At 39.8% G+C, this 16789-nt stretch overlaps 1 protein-coding gene and 1 long non-coding RNA gene across 8 annotated transcripts in view; one reads left to right on the top strand and one right to left on the bottom strand.

Moving 5' to 3' along the window:
* Positions 1-16789, bottom strand: part of COL4A3 (collagen type IV alpha 3 chain) — a 148615-nt gene that overhangs the window by 25643 nt on the left and 106183 nt on the right. For 5 of the 6 annotated variants that reach the window (XM_016950598.4, XM_054679438.1, XM_016950597.4 and 2 more), the window contains 9 exons: positions 15676-15844; positions 12294-12386; positions 11215-11319; positions 8886-8983; positions 8182-8332; positions 7715-7828; positions 6195-6362; positions 4870-4959; positions 4381-4515 (listed from right to left, as the gene is read on the bottom strand). In XM_016950598.4, coding sequence (XP_016806087.1) covers positions 4381-4515; positions 4870-4959; positions 6195-6362; positions 7715-7828; positions 8182-8332; positions 8886-8983; positions 11215-11319; positions 12294-12386; positions 15676-15844 — 1123 coding nt within the window. The remainder of the gene's footprint in view (positions 1-4380; positions 4516-4869; positions 4960-6194; positions 6363-7714; positions 7829-8181; positions 8333-8885; positions 8984-11214; positions 11320-12293; positions 12387-15675; positions 15845-16789) is intronic. The other variant, XM_009444461.5, reaches the window with a different exon arrangement.
* Positions 1-16789, top strand: part of LOC104005402 (uncharacterized) — a 91025-nt gene that overhangs the window by 36217 nt on the left and 38019 nt on the right. Inside the window, exon 3 of one of the 2 annotated variants that reach the window (XR_010149906.1) lies at positions 9198-9293. The exons of the other annotated variant lie outside the window; for it this stretch is intronic. This is a non-coding gene — a long non-coding RNA (uncharacterized LOC104005402). The remainder of the gene's footprint in view (positions 1-9197; positions 9294-16789) is intronic. 2 annotated transcript variants of the gene reach the window in all.

Here is a 16789-nt window from a genome sequence, read left to right as displayed (position 1 = left end):
ACACTAGCAATGATCTTAATATGTACTCTTTAAAACAACATTTTAAGAATTAGCAGCCTAAATACCTCTTCATTTTTTAATAGTAAAGACAAAGTGTTATCCACTACAGTATTCTCATCTAGATGATTCTATTCTCAATCCATATATTAAAATTATAATTTATAAAGTATTAGGTAAGTCAAAGGCCAGAATCACAGTGTCAATCAGTTAATAACACTTGGATTTGAATCCAGTTCTGCCCAGCTGGAAAGCTCAAAATCGTCCCAGGAAACCATTCCACTTTCCCTAAAACATGACTTTGATCATACTCTTCTCCTGTTCATAAATAGTCATTGGGCCAGGTGCAGTGGCTCACGCCTGTAATCCCAGCACTTTGGGAGGCTGAGGTGGGCGGAACATTTGAGGTCAGGAGTTCGAGACCAGCCTGGCCAACATGGTGAAACCCTGTCTCTACTAAAAAATATAAAAAGTAGCTGGCTTGGTGGCACACACCTGTAATTCCAGCTACTTGGGAGGCTGAGGCAAGAGAATCACTTGAACCTAGGAGGCGGAGGTTGCAGTGAGCCGAGATCACACCATTTACACTCCAGCCGGGGTGACAGAGCGAGACTCCGTCTCAAAATAAATAAATAAATAGTCACTGAATCTCTATTACTTACAGAGTAAATTGCAAACTCTTTCGGCAGCATGAAGCATTCTGCAATCTGTCTATAGCCTGCCTTTGTGCTTTTTCTCAAGCAGATTCACTTCCCTTGGTTCTTTTCCTGCATATGTACTTATTCATTCACATATGGATGGAGCATCTAATTAATAAATAGGTCTTGTGCTGAGCACCAGAGAGATAAATCATCATGTTCTCTTTCCCCAAGTTTTTAGTGTTTAACTGGGGAGACAGCCAAGTAAACAAATAATTATCATCCAGGAAGATAAACTCTATACTAGAGTTGGGCACAATATGCTACAGGGAAGAATTTCTGAAAGAGGTGGTATTTTTTAGCTCAGTCTTGAAGACCAAATGAAAACTAATTGGGTGAAGAAGGTCTGGAATGAGACAGGATTCCCAGACAATAAAATAGCACGTAGAAAGGAGTGATGAGTATCAGGGAGTTAGATTGTTTTGTTTTACAGCCTTCGTTTTTTCCTTTTATGTCATTGATTGCAATCTAAAAAGATATATACTGTTTAGTCTGTTTGTTTACTTCAGTTTTTTAGGGGTTGGCAAAATACAGCTTTCAGGCTGAATCTGGCTTAGTTTTGTATGGCTTTAGAGTTAAAGACGGGTTTTACATTTTTTTTTTTTTTGAGACGGAGTCTTGCTTTGTCACCATGCTGGAGTGCAGTGGCACAATCTTGGCTCACTGCAACCTCCGCCTTCCGGGTTCAAGTGATTCTCCTACCTCAGCCTCCCAAGTAGCTGGGATTACAGGCGTGTGCCACCACGCCCGCTAATTTTTGTATTTTTAGTAGAGTTGGGGTTTCACTATGTTGGCCAGGATGGTCTCGATCTCTTGACCTCATGATCCACCCGCCTCGGCCTCCCAAAGGGCTGGGATTACAGGCGTGAGCCACCACGCCCGGCGGTTTTTACATTTTTAAAAGGTTGTTAAAAACAAAAGCAAAGAAGAATATGCAACAGGGACCATATGTGAGCCACAAAGCGTAAGATACTTACTACCTAGCCTAAATGGAAAATGTTTATGGACCCATTATGTCTCTTTCCCCCACTAAACCGTAACTTTCATCATGACTAGGAAACTAAAGTCTGCTTTGTTCACCTCTGTATAATCAAGGCATAGCAAAATGCCTAGTCCATAGGTATTATTAAGTAAAAGGTAATTATTGAGTACATAAATGTCATGTGGCTGGAGAGACAGGCCAAGTGCAAGTGGTGAATAAACTTGTATGTCAGTCTAAGAAGTTTCACTTCTCAAAGCACAGGGAGCCTTGGAAAGATTTTAAGCCAAGAATTTTATTTGTTCATCTGAATCTTATTCAACATTTAAGTCCTCTTTTATGGAGGTTTCACTATCTTAGTTGCTGTATTTTCTACTTCCCTCAACTCCTACAGAGCTCTGGCAGCACAGTGAGGAGGCCAAGAGTGAGGCCCATGTCTGCCATTTCCTATCAGAGTGTCATTGGGCAAGTAACTTGACCTCCCTATTTCCCCATATGTAAAATGGGATGATTGCAATAGTAGTACCTACTCCTAGGGTTATGTATTTATTTATTTTTTGAGACAGAGCCTCACTCTGTTGCCCAGGTTGGAGTGCAGTGGCACAATCTCAGCTCATTGCAACCTCTGCCTCCCAGGTTCAAGCGATTCTCCTGCCTCAGCCTCCTGACTAGCTGGAATTACAGGCTCCCCACCCCGCCCACCCCAGCTAATTTTTGTATATTTAGTAGAGATGGGGTTTTGCCATGTTGGCCAGGCTGGTCTCGAACTCCTGACCTCAGGTGATCCACCCGCCTTGGCCTCCCAAAATACTGGGATTACAGCCGTGAGCCACTGTGCCCAGCCTACTCCTAGGGTTATTGTGAGGATTAAATGAGTCAATAGTTGTAAAACTTGGAACAGTACCTGCACATGGTAAATGCTACTTAGGTCGTTGTTAAATAATATAGCATGCTAATTTGCACCTTGCGTTCTTTATTATCTTTTTCTACATATGCCTAAGTCTGCCACGCAGCCTCCTTGTGGAGAGGATAGTGACTTGTTACTGTGCTTCTCTGTATATTCAATATCTCTTCCACATTTGAAGTGAATAGCTTTAAGTCAGAAATTCAGATTTAGAAAAATAAATGGATCATATTGAAATTAGGGAGGCCTAGATACAGGTTCTTTTTTTATTGTTCTTCTTCAATCTGTGTCCCTTGGTTATGCATTTGAAAAGCCTAAAGAAAACATACAGAACAGCCTCGATGCATACTGTACTTAGGGTGAGTAAAAGAGTTTTGTTGGAAGCATAGAAATAGCCCCATATCATGTGTCCTTCTGTACTTTACAAAAGGAATTCTTCAATTGCAAATTAGTACTCACTGCGCATTTATACTGTGAGCGCCAAATTTCTGCTTATGTAGGCAGAGATATGCTATTCATATTTTTTCCAAAATGTTTCTAACACTACTTAAATAATCTAAAATAGTCTAGTGAAGTGGTGTCTATGCAGACAGTTTATGAGGACTGGAGACTGGTGCCAGTATTTTTTTTTTTTCATATCTTAGCTTAGACTAGTCCTAGCAGAGTTTTATAAAAGTCGCATTACTTTCTTTTTCATTGCTAAAAATGAAATGCAATATTCTTTTTGTACCAGAACTAAAGTGTCTCTTCAACACCAGGTTAGATGAGGACTATGTACATAGAAGGCCTTTACTTCCTAACTTGCCAGTTAGTCAGCCTTTATATTGTAGTCTACAGCACCCTGTGCAAATTTTTTTTTTTTTTTTTTTTAGGTTTGGCAGTACATGTGAAGGTTTGTTACATCCTCATGTGCCACGCATATAAATATTTGTTGAATACAGTCTCATTTCTCAAAAGTCATTTCAAATATCTCAAAACTTAACATGGTTTTGCAACTGCAAACACATTTTTCTTTTTTTCCTTTCTTGCCATGATACATTTTTCTTTTATTCCTTTCCTGCTATGAGAGTCTGATCTGCAAATGTAATATTTTACCCAGCAGTTCTCTGTTTTTCTAAAGTTGCTTGGGATTACATTGGTCAAGAAGACTGCAAGGGAGGGCTTCTGAAAATTTGGTTTTATATTGGTTGTATTGATCATATCATGAAAACTGCCATAAAAAGGGCCCAAATAACTTGAAATAATGTGAATGGGTTTGAATTTTAGCCTAGTAGCCACATCTAACAACAGTCTTTCTAAAGGGTTAAATTTTCATTGAAGCATTTCTTTTTAGTAATTATTCTCCAAAGGATTTTGAACAGGAGAAGAAGTTTTTAGATAGAATCAGAAAATATTATTCTGGTAGTCTACAGAATAAAGTTGAATTTGAGATGGAGGTTTCAACATCAGCCAGAAAAGTTTTTTAATGTGGAATTTTTTTAAGGGTTTAATTTTCCCCATACTTGGCAAAGAGGGAGTTTTGAGGCTTATAATTTAAAAACTGACTGCTGATGATTTAAATATAGCAAATTAAAATGCAGAATTAACTTAGAAATAAAAATGTTACACACTGAGGAGGCAACATGTCGTGGAAGGTGACTCAGTTCTAGTGCCTGCTGAGCCACCAACCGGCTGTGTGATGGGCAGGTAACTAAACACTGGCCCTCACTGTCCTTATTTGTCAACTAAATGGATTTGCCTGGATAATTTATTAGCCCAAGAATCAGCTCTGATGTCCTGATTCCAAACAAGCAATTCTTTACCTTTGAGACCTGGTTCTCCTTTGTCCCCTATTACGTGGGATATCTCAGAAGGCCCGGGATTTCCTTTATCTCCTTGTTCCCCCTTGGCTCCTGGGGTTCCTCTCTGGCCCTTTACTCCTGGAATTCCAGGGCTCCCTAACAGACAGGAGTAACAACATCAGGTCCTTAATTCTTCAAGTAGTTCATAGGGATTAAAAAGTTGGCAGTGCTTACTATAAAACAGAACAAATCAAACAAAAAAGGCTAACAGTGCTGAGAACTTGATAAATAGTTTCCCCAGGCAGGCAGCCTCATAAGGGTAGTGGTGTAAGCCTACAGAAAACAGGATTCCATTCAAATGGAGAAAAGGAACACAGAAAACAGCCAAATCAAATACTGTTGCTCTCTCAGAACTATTTTTCCCTCCAATGAAACATAACTTTTTTTGCTGCAAAATAAATGAACATTGTTTATGCTTCCTGCTATTTAGAAAGACACTCTATCACTTACCCCTCTGCCCTGGTGTGCCTGGGTTCCCAGGGGGCCCTGGAGGGCCAATGGCTCCAGGAAAGCCCATCATCCCAATCACTCCATCTTCACCTATGGAAACAAATTAACACAAAGCAGCACGTGTTGTACAGAGTGAGAAAAGCAAAATATTCCATATACTAAAATAAATTATACTTAGAAGCAGAGATTGGGAGTTGAAAAAATGGCCTCTGTACATAGTACAATTACTGTATTAGTCTAGGAGATGGGTCGGTAAATGGTCTTCTAAACTCACCTATGTGGAAGTGATTGGTAGCAAATCATATTCATGGATGAGGATAGCATATGTGGAAGTTTTGGAGCATTCCATCCTCCCAGCCCCTGACCAGTCACTTTCTATTCTATCCCTTCACTTTATTTTCTTCATAACACTTGTCTCAAATTGAACTTAGATTTTAAATATTTCTATTATTGCTCCTCTACTATGAGAAGGGGAGACTTGTCCACTGACTGATGTGTCTCTAGGGCCTAGAAGAATGCTGGCATGTGATAGTAGCCCAATAACATGAATGAAAGGATAATGTGTCGATTAAGTTGTTTTAGGCTCTTTTCCGGAGGGGAGATCGGTGAGGTCCTTATGCCATGAGGGAACAGAATATTCTCCCCAAACATATAAACAATAAACATAGCCATGAAATTAAAACAATTATACAGAAATATGATGAACAACAACAACAAATCAGATAACTTATACAAAATGGACAAGTTTCTAGAGAAACAGAATACCAAAACTGACTCCAGAAGAAATAGAAAACCTGAATATACCTATAAGAAATGAAGAGATTGAATTAGTCATTTAGAGACTTCCCAAAAAGAAATGCCCAGACCCAGATAACTTCACTGGTGAATTCTACCAAATGTTTAAAGAGCGTCGATTCTTCACAAACTGTTCCAGAAAATACAAGAGGAGGAAACGCTTCCCAGCTTGTTCCATCAGACCAGCATTACTCTGACACCAACACCAAAGACATCACAAGAACGCTACAGACCAATATCCCTTCTCAATATAAATGCAAAAATTCTCAACAAAATACTAGCAAGTATATTATAGTAGTCGTATATAAAAAGGATTACACAGCAAAAATAGCCACATTCTGGGTAATTGTTCATCCTGCCACCACCGTTTCCCTGCACCATGGCCCCTGGTTTCTTACAAATAATTTAGAAGGAAAACCTTATATTAAGTAAAAGCATAGAGTAAAAAGCGTATGCCTATGTACAGTTGACAGAGCCACCTTAAGAAGAAGAAGAAATAAGAAGAAAAATAGAAACACAAAAAAGGATACCTGGTGGCCCTAAAATTCCCGGATTTCCTGGATATCCTCTTTGACCCGGTGGTCCCATTTCACCTTGATGACCTGGCATTCCTGGTGATCCAGTTTCTCCAGGAAATCCTGATCTATCCAAGCCTGGAATTCCTGGGTCTCCCTTTGGCCCCGTTTTACCTCTTCTGCCTGTGTATGAATAAATGAATGAATTAATTAATTAACCCACAAATGCTTTCCCCTACTAACTTCAGAAATATATATATATATATTTTTAAGATGGAATCTCCGTCTGTCTTCTAGGCTGGATTGCAGTGGTGCGGTCTTGGCTCACTGCACCCTCCGCCTCCCTGGTTCAAGTGATTCTCCTGCGTCAGCCTCCCAAGTAGCTGGGACTACAGGCGTGCACCATAATGCATAGCTAAGTTTTGTATTTTCAATAGAGATGGGGTTTGGCCATGTTGGCCAGGCTGGTCTCGAACTCCTGACCTCAAATGATCCACCCACCTCGGCCTCCCATAGTGCTGGGATTACAGGCATGAGCCACTGCGCCTGGCCACTTTAGAAATATTTTATGGCTGTAAATACTTAGCTTTGTGATTTGGGGTAACTGCACACTTACGCATGCGTGCGCATGTGTGTGTGTATGTATTTAATGTCCCCTCTGTAAAATTTCTGAGCTCCCTTCTGGCTCTAACATTCTCTGCTCCAATGACTTATGCAGTAATACAAGTGTAGTCTTTATATCTATTTTCTAGTCCTGCAGACACATTCTGGGACTGCACCTTATGAGTGCTGCTCACTCTGTTTCCTGCAGAAGACATACAGAGCCGTTCACATAGAAGTAAGCCACTGGATGCCTCTGGAAAAAATAATAATGCCACTGTAACAGTTAAGGTCTTGGTCAAAAATTTATTTGTGAACATATAAGCAGTATGATAGACCACAGACATTAACTGATTTCTAAATACATTTTTCCAGGAACAGTTCATCAGATCTGATGGAGAGGATCCAAAAACATAAAGTTTTCCATCATCTGGAACATCTAGCCTGCATCATTTAGATTTATTTTCATGTTTTTTCTTTTATATTGTATGTAAAACAATCAACTACATATTTTAGTTTATAAGTTTTTAAACTGGTATCATTGCATACATTTACCCTATTTTAATAATAAGGATAAATTTACCACTTTAATATATTTATGAAAATATTAAAGGTAAAATGTTTTCTGAGAATTTAATATGTATATAAATATATGTAAACACACACCAATCTCTGTCTTCAGCATTCATATTTTTCTTGCATAAAAGACACAAAGCAACTCACTATATTAACTTCAGGTTTCTTCCTTTATAGGTGGTACACACTACTGTGTGCAACAAACCCATGACAGCAAGGTTTACACTTCTGAAGTATTTCTCATTGAACAGTGGTCAGGACTTGTTGCTGGACAGTTCCCATGTTAAGCAGCAAAGCACAGAGCAGGAGTCTCATGTCTCCTGCCCTTCTGGTGGCCAGTTTTGAGGCCCTCCTCCTACCTTGTTGCCCTTTCAATCCATTTAAGCCTGGAAGTCCTTGGGCTCCCCTGGGACCCTCTATGCACCTTCCTGGGGGTCCTTGTTCTCCAGGTGGTCCAGGCTGCCCTGGATCTCCTGCAAAAGAAAGCACAAGTATATCCCCAGGTGCTAGAACTTAAGGTCTTGGTATTGCTGTACCAATCATTCTTCTGTTAACTTTTTTTCCACCTAAATCAGATCTATATTTACTACCATTAATATGCCTTTTCTAGAGGGCACTCATTAAAAAAGAAGGAAGGAAGAAGGAAAGAAGGAAGAAAGGTAGGTCAGGAACATTGGATGGGAAAATAATTAGGCTCCACAGATTCTATTTCTTGAACTAGAAGTTTTATTTGAGAATTCTTCATCCCTAGAACACCTTCACATTCAGTTTGCTGCATTTTAGCAGAGCTCACAGTGGAGAAAAGTAATGACACTTGCTATTGTACCTCGTGGTCCATCAAGCCCTTCATTTCCTGGAGTTCCAGGGAGACCTGGAAGTCCAGGGAGTCCAATTTCTCCATGTTCCCCAGAATTGCCTCTTTCTCCTGGAAAACCTGGTGTTCCTGGTCCTCCAGGCATGGCTACTGCTGGTTCTCCCTATAGCACAGAAATTGTGTTATTACTATATAGTGCTTCCAAATCTTCACTGATAATTGACTGGTCTCTGTTATGGAGGCTCTAAGTCCCTGTTGCATAGCCACTACCAGGTCATCAACTTTCCTTTTTGAGCTCTAGTTGCTGACTTTTCTATAAGATTATGTTTAATAATACTTCAGGATATGTAGCCTCCACTTTTTCAGAAGACTGTGGGATTGTCTATAAAGAGAAAAATCTAGATGTTTTTACTTTTGATAGTTTTTCTCATAGCTAACCACATTTCTTTCTAGAGTTGTCCCATTTTAAATACTCTGATTATTTATGAAACCATTAAAGATGATATCAAGATGAAATCTGCATTCTGACATCTTATGTTTTCCTTTCTAAAATGGAAGATGATCCAGAGAAACATTTAAAAAATTTAATATCTTCATCATCTACAAATATATTGATAATTTCTACATCTAGAGTGCTCTGCCAGATAAGTGCATACAAACTGGCCAGTTAATGGTCACCCGCCCTCTCTTCTGTGACAGCTTGAATTTTTGCATACCTTGGCACCTGGGAGGCCTGGCTTTCCGGGTAACCCAGGCTCTCCCATTTTTCCAGGACAACCCAGTGATCCTTTTGTACCTGGAAAACCTTTGTCTCCTACAGAGAAAAAACAATAAACATTGTTGTAGGATTAGTCTTACTGAAATATTCTGAGCAGTAACTCTCTTATCTCTCAACCAGCTAGAGATGATTTTATGAAAATTTAAATGATAATAAAACCAACTGATAAATTAGCAATTTTTTAAAAGTTCCAAATCAAATTACATTGGTTCCTATTTGAAAAAATAACTTTCTCTATTTTGTTGTTTAGTAGGGCTATGATTTTGATTCAGCAATTCTTCAAACCACTGATGCTGGTTGACCATTTGACTTTGTTTTTGAAGTATTTTTTACATACAGTGTACAGGTAAGTGGATTTTTATATATGGATATATTCATGTAAGCATGACCTAGATTAAGATACAGAGCTTTTGGCTGGGCATGATGGCTCACACCTATAATCCCAGCACTTTGGGAGGCCAAGGTGGGTGGATCACTTGAGACTGGGAGTTCGAGACCAGCCTGACCAACATGGAGAAACCCCATCTCTACTAAAAATACAAAACAAAACAACAACAACAACAACAAAAAACTAGCCAGGCATGGTGGCACATGTCTGTAATCCAAGCTACTCGGGAGGCTGAGGCAGGAGAATCGCTTGAACACAGGAGGCAGAGGTTGTGGTGAGCTGAGATAGTGCCAATTACACTCCAGCCTGGGCAACAAAAACGAAACTTAGTCTCAAAAAAAAAAAAAAGATATAGAACATTTTCAGCACCCCAGGTAGCCTTTCTCAACAGGGGTTGCTTAAGAGAATTAAGTCTTAATGCCCTATAGCATCCATTGCATGCAAGGGATTAACTTCTTATGCATTTATAGTAGGTGACTTGAGAAAGGGGTCAACACAGTTACTGTGTTCTCTGGTTCAGAAGAGGAAGCCACGGTGAAGCAAGGCTGCATTCAGAGAGTTCCTTCATACCCTAATTTGACCAATATTTAATTTGCAGTTAGTTCATGGGATTCATTAGATTCAATTGTGAAATTGTAAATCTCCACTTTCAAGGAGCTCTTGGGCTAGTTCTGGTTCCCACAGTCAACAGTCTTCTTCCAGAGAGTCAATACCTAGAGTTACAAAGTAGGGATGTAATTTATTAATGCAGGGTCCAAGAAGAATGAAGTACAAATGTGAGGCAGACTCCCTTACTTCACAGATCATTAGGAAGAAAACCAAGAAATTGGACTCAAAGCCATTCTTAAGACTCCAGGAGAAATGTGATTATGTTTTCCATTTCAAATACTCATAAATTGAAATCAATATTCTCATATTTGGGCAAAATTAATGTATAATAAACACTGATGACATACTAATCCAAGAGCTGCAACACCAAAACAAGGATGCTATTTTTGACAAACATTTTAAAGAACATTGTAACAAACATGAAATTGTCATAAAACTTGCAGTTCTATGTGAGAATCCAGGGACTCAGGTTACTCATATGCCATCCTGGACAGGACTTTCATGTACTTGTCAGTGGGCAGGCTTATGTCATTGTGTGAGCTCTCAGCGTCTAGATTTTTTTGGGATGTTTCCTCTTTGAGGGGAAACAGCATTTTTTTCCCTAAAGGAAAATAATTTCCATAATTTATTTTGGAGTTTATGGGAAAATCAGCCATTTGTGATTTAATAGTTCCTTTCTTATTAAAAAAAAAAGAAAAGAAATGTATACATGTAAAAGGTGCAGGCATTTACTGAGAAGTATCAAAAATGTCTTTAAAATCCAACAATCAAGATTCACTGTTACCATTTTGGTGAATTTCCTTCTAGTTGTTTTCTCTGTGTTTTTAAAAATACAATTAATTCACCTAACATTATTATAAGATTTTTTTCCATTTATGGCTCTTGGAAAACATTTTTTTTTTTGAGACAGAGTCTTGTGCCTTAGCCTCCTGAGTAGCTGGGATTACAGCCACATGCCACCACACCCGGCTAATGTTTGTATTTTTAATAGAGACGGGGTTTCACCATGTTGGCCAGGCTGGTATCGAACTCCTGACCTCCAGTGATCTGCCTGCCTTGGCCTCCCAAAGTGCTGGGATTACAGGCGTGAGCCACTGCGCCTGGCCAGAAAACATTTTAAAGAGTATTATGGATATTTCCTATTTTACTCATTTTATATCTTATATCCTATTTATATCTTCATATTGTATTTTACTCATTTTATTTATACATATGAACATCTTCTAAATATCCACAACAAACTTTATGTTTGAAAAAATTTTAAATTTACCCTTAGGTCCAGGAGGCCCAGGAAATCCAATTCCTGGAATTCCTGGTTCACCATCAGGCCCTGGAAGACCAGGATCTCCACATTTCCCCAGGGATCCAGGGATACCTTAGAAACAAATACACATATGCATCTCCACATCAGCAACTTTCCTTCATCTTGTTTTAAAAGAAAATGTCTAAGTTCTCTGTGTCGTCCTATCCCTTTTGCACATTGTTTTTTTTTTTTTTTTTTTTTTCTGTTGATGGAGTTTCGGTCTGTCGCCCAGGCTGGAGTGCAGTGGCGCGATCTCAGCTCATTGCAAGCTCCGCCTCCTGGGTTCACGCCATTTTCCCGCCTCAGCCTCCCAAGTAGCTGGGACTACAGGCGCCCGCCACCACGCCCGGCTAATTTTTTGTATTTTTAGTAGAGACGAGGTTTCACCATGTTAGCCAGACTGGTCTCGAACTCCTGACCTCGTGATCCGCCTGCCTCGGCCTCCCAAAGTGCTGGGATTACAGGCGTGAGCCACTGTGCCCGGCCAAGAAAAAATTTTTAACACAACCCCAATCATATGCTCCCCCTCCCTGTCCCTATCCAATGGACTAATCTTTAGGAACTGCAAAGAATTTTGTCAATATAATTTAATTCCTAACAGGAAATATTCTAGATGTCTTGAACTATGTAAGTCTCCCTCCATGCATGCAAAACTCAGTTTTAGATCACATTGGCAAAGACAATCAGTTTTCAAATGAAGATGCTATGGAAAATATCCTGATGAATTGCCAGTGGGCAAACATCACTTGCTCCCCCACCAAAACTCCATAAAGGTTTTTCTGCTCTAAAATTCCTCTTAAGTAGTTACGTAGGTTCTCCTCTGGAACCTTTATATCAGAAGCACCAGTGAGAATAATTTGGATAACCTCAGAGAACTATAGCAAGTCCCCAGCCTGCTTGCTTATCAGGTAAGACACTGCCCTGTGCTCTCGTTTGGAGCCAATGAATACATTTTTTTCCTTATAATGGGGACAGTATTTTTCCAAGAGAGTCAGGGTGTTGTGTGTGTCTGATGCCATGCACCAGATTTGGCAGAGGATACTTACCAGGTGGACCTTGGGGGCCAGGATGGCCAGGGGGCCCTGGAGGTCCTGGTAGGCCTGGAACTGGTGTTGAAACACTGAGCTCTCCCCTAGGGCCTTAAGGAAATTTGTGGTCATAAGATTGGGGTATATATTGAAGCTTGTCTTAGACGATAGGGGAAAATACGATTATAAAGGGTTTATAAACATATCCCCAAAAAATAAAAAATAACCTCTGTTTTCACAGACTTCAAAACTAGCTTAAGGACGACCAGCCCATAGAAACTTTCTTATTGAATCAACAAATATTTATAAGTTTAGACAATCATCTAAACTTTGTTTTAACCTGTTTCCTGTTTACTCTGAGATAACTCACAGATGACAGTCCTAACTTTACCCTCTTACATTAGGATTAGAGACAAATTCTGTTTATAAATAACTCCAAGAACAGTTATTGTATTTTATTTCACATTGAAAATCAGATTTGCTTCAGCCTCAAAGAATGTGTTTATGTAAAATTAAATAAGCACGGCAGTGAGCTGCACTTTTTTTTTTTTTTCTAAAAGGGAAATTAATAGCCCAACATGCTGGTCTATTGAAAAGAGCCTATTCCAAAAAATTGCTAATATGGAATTAAGTTTAAACGTTGGTGAATACTGATAGGATACTTATTTATTGGGTGGCTAGTTTCCACAGGAAGGCTATTGAACAAAACAGTAAGTTTTGATATGGGCAAGGCTGACGTCGGTTTGTAAACTTGGACACTTTTCTTAACCTCTCTGATAAGTTCCTCATCTGTTGCGGGGGAGAGAATGCCTACCTAGCAGATAAGGACACGAGATAATATTCTGACCACAGTGGCAAACATTAAAAACATGTTTAGTGATAAAGTGTTGTCCATATAGTCATTTATTTATAGAAAAAAATAGGTTTACAGTATGTGATGGGACAATTTTGGTAATAATATATTTTATGACAATGGAATCCTTTAGTAAAGATTCACACTTAGAAATCACAGAAGAGGCTGGGTGTGGTGGTTCACATCTGTAATCCCAAAACTTTGGGAGACCAAGGCGGGTGGATCACTTGAGGTCAGGAGTTCAAGACCAGCCTGGCCAACATAGTAAAACCCCGTCTCTACTAAAAATACAAAAATTAATCAGGCCTGGTGGTGTGTGCCTGTAATCTCAGCTACTCAGGAGGCTGAGGCACGAGAATCCCTTGAATCCAGGAGGTATAGGTTGCAGTGAGCCGAGATCACGCCACTGCACTCCAGCCTGGGTGGCAGAGCAAGACTCCATCTCAAACAACAACAACAACAACAGAGCATTTGGTGATGGATTAGAACAGGGCTAAATAAACTTTTGCTGTAAAGGGCCAGATAGTAAGAAATTTAGGCTTCGTGATTCAAATCTACCCAACTACTCAATTCTGCCATTGTAGCATAAAAGCAGCCAGAGACAGTACATACAGGAGTGCAGCTGTGTTCCAAGAAACTTTATTTATGGATACTCTAATTTGAATTTCATGTAATTTTCATGCATCACAAAACATCATTAAACATTTTTTTCAATCATTTGAAAATGTGAAAACCATTCTTAGCTTGAGGATCATACAAAATCAGGCAGTGGGCTGGACTTGGACTGTGGTCCACCACCGTTTGCTAGTACCTGGATTAGAACAGCAGCCTCCTTCGGCCAGGCATGGTGGCTCATGCCTGTAATCCTAGCACTTTGGGAGGCCGAGGCAGGTGGATCACCTGAGGTCAGGAGTTCAAGACCAGCCTGGCCAACATGGTGTAACCCCATCTCTACTAAAAATACAAAAATTCGCCTGGCGTGATGGCAGGTGCCTGCAATCCCAGCTACTTGGGAGGATGAGACAGGAGAGTCACTTGAATTTGGGAGGCAGAGGTTGCAGCGAGCCAAGATTGTGCCATTGCACTCCAGCCTGGGCGACAGAGCAAGATTCCATCTCAGACAAAAAAAAAAAAAAAAAGCAGCTCCAAAGTAAGGTGCAGATAAACATAAATATGTATTTGTTTATTTAATATAAAGTCATAAAATAAGATTTACATACATGTGTGGACAGAAATGATGCATACATTTATAACATATAATGTAAGGCTGTGCACTCAAAAAGTTTTACTGATGAGGGAAGACACTACAAAATGATTTAGAGGTTTACTGGGTCTTACCCTTTAAAGTGATTTTTAAAATTTATTTATTTATTTATTTATTTATTTTTGAGACAGTGTCTCAGTCTGTTGCCCAGGCTGGAGTGCAGTAGCACGATCTTGGCTCACTGCAACCTCCACCTTCCAGGTTCAAGCGATTCTCCTACCTCAGCCTTCCAAGTAGCTGGGACTGTGGGTATGTGCCACCATGCTCAGCTAATTTTTGTATTTTTAGTAGAGATGGGGGTTCGCTATGTTGACCAGGCTGGTCTTGAACTCCTGACCTCAAGTGATCTGCCCGCCTTGGCCTCCCAAAGTGCTGAGATTACAGGTGTGAGTCACTGTGCCCAGCCTAAGGTGATTTTAGAAGCAAAACATGACCATGTTGGCATTATTTGCTCAAAACTGTCAGTAGCATGCTATTCTGACCTTCAGCCACACTCCTGAATCCAGAACTACGGCCAGTATATGTATATCCCAAAAGTTACCTGGACTTTTAAACTATTATCAGACCATTTTCCTTCATTTGTCTGAGATATTTTAAAGTTTTATTTGTAACCTGCCTATTGAGTTATGGATCAAAATCAACAAATTTGTGGCTGCACACAGTGGCTCACGCCTGTAATCCTAGCACTTTGGGAGGCTGAAGCAAGGATTGTTTGGGGTTGGGAGTAGGAGACCAGCCTGGACAACACAGCAACATCCTGTCTCTACAAAAAATAAAAATAAAATATAAATTAGCTGGTCATGGTGACACGCGCCTGTAGCCCCAGCTACTCAGGAGACCAGGCAGGAGGATCTATTAAGCCCAGAAGTTTGAGGATGTAGTAAACTATAATTATGCCACTGCACTCCAGCCTGGGCAACACAGTGAGACCCTGTCTCTAAAAAGCCACAAAAAACAAATTTGCAATAACGCTTAGGATCTATTCATTTCGTATATATATATATATATATATATATATGTATGTATGTATGTATGTATGTATGTATGTATGTAATAGATATAGAATATGCTAGGAAATTTCAGTTGAATTGCCCAGTAATGGAGAAAAAATGAGTTTTCTCTAACATACCCTACATATTCTTTCCTGGTATCTGTGAGTTGACATATTCTATTCGTTAGAAGCAAGTTTCTATATTTTCCTTAGTCTTGGAGAAGCTTTGTTAGCTCTAGAAACCATCAACCCACTCCATCGGAAAACAGGACTGGAAAGAAAACTAACCAACCGGCTTCTCCGGGTGGTCCGGGGGCTCCAGGAACTCCTTGCGTGCCCTGGGGACCAGGTTCTCCTTGGGGTCCATAGCCAGGTGGTCCAGCTGGTCCTGCAGGTCCTGGGGACCCAGGGGAGCCAGGATCCCCTGGAGGACCTTGGTCCCCTTTCTCACCACTCAGAGCCTGTGACAACAGGAATGTGTTTGAATCGTGCTTCATTCCAGTATCTTCTTACAACAGGTTAATCATCCTCCAAATATGAATACCAGTTAGGCTGTCATTGAGATCTTGAATTAAAAGCATTTGGCATTTGATGAGAATTATTACTAAAATAAGAGCACTGCAGGTTTCCGCCGTTTTGTGTCCTTTGGAGTTTAGCAGCATTTTTTGAACTTGGAACTGTCTTGAGTCCCACTGGAGATATCTTACAATGACGGGTCTCCCATATGGTAATAGCCACTAAAACTATGTTCAAATTGACCAATAGTTCAAATGACTTTAGCGGTGATATTCATGATAATGTTACATTTCTGAAATAAAATGAGCACAGCAAACCCTTATTTCTAGTTTCACCAGGTATTTTCATGCCAAAGGGGATTTCCCACTTCCATTTTCTCTCATAAACTGTCTAGTTTTTAAATCTTCATATGCTATAACCTTGAAAATGATTTGTAGATTTAAAAGAAATTGAATTTGACAAAATAATTTAAGCCCTCTTCCTTCCCAACATGGCCCTCTGAAATAAATTTGACTCAATTTTTCATTGTTCAATATCATCAGATGGCTAAGTGGTCTGTCTCCTTTTTTAATGACAGGGTGTAAGACTCAACAAATCACCACCTTGATTTTTCTCTCATTTACTTTATGGAGCATCTTTACCAGAACTTATAAAGAAAAATCAGTGAGATGCAAGTAGGGACATCATACAAATTCTCTTAATATTAGACCATCAGAATTCTGGCACTGTCACTTTATAAGCATAACTACCACAAAGTGAACAACCTGGGACTTGGCCAAGGCAGGGCCTGAGAACTGCTGGCACCATAGATGCTGCCAGCCAAAAAGGGTTTTGTAGTCAGAAGCATTTAGGAAAGACCAGATAGCTTATCTTCATGTGGAAGACTCACA

Source organism: Pan troglodytes, chromosome 13, assembly GCF_028858775.2.
Source record: "Pan troglodytes isolate AG18354 chromosome 13, NHGRI_mPanTro3-v2.0_pri, whole genome shotgun sequence".
In the NCBI taxonomy this organism is placed as follows: Eukaryota; Metazoa; Chordata; class Mammalia; order Primates; family Hominidae; genus Pan; species Pan troglodytes.
Note: the sequence above shows the minus strand (reverse complement) of the source record. Positions and strands in the feature narration are given on the sequence as shown.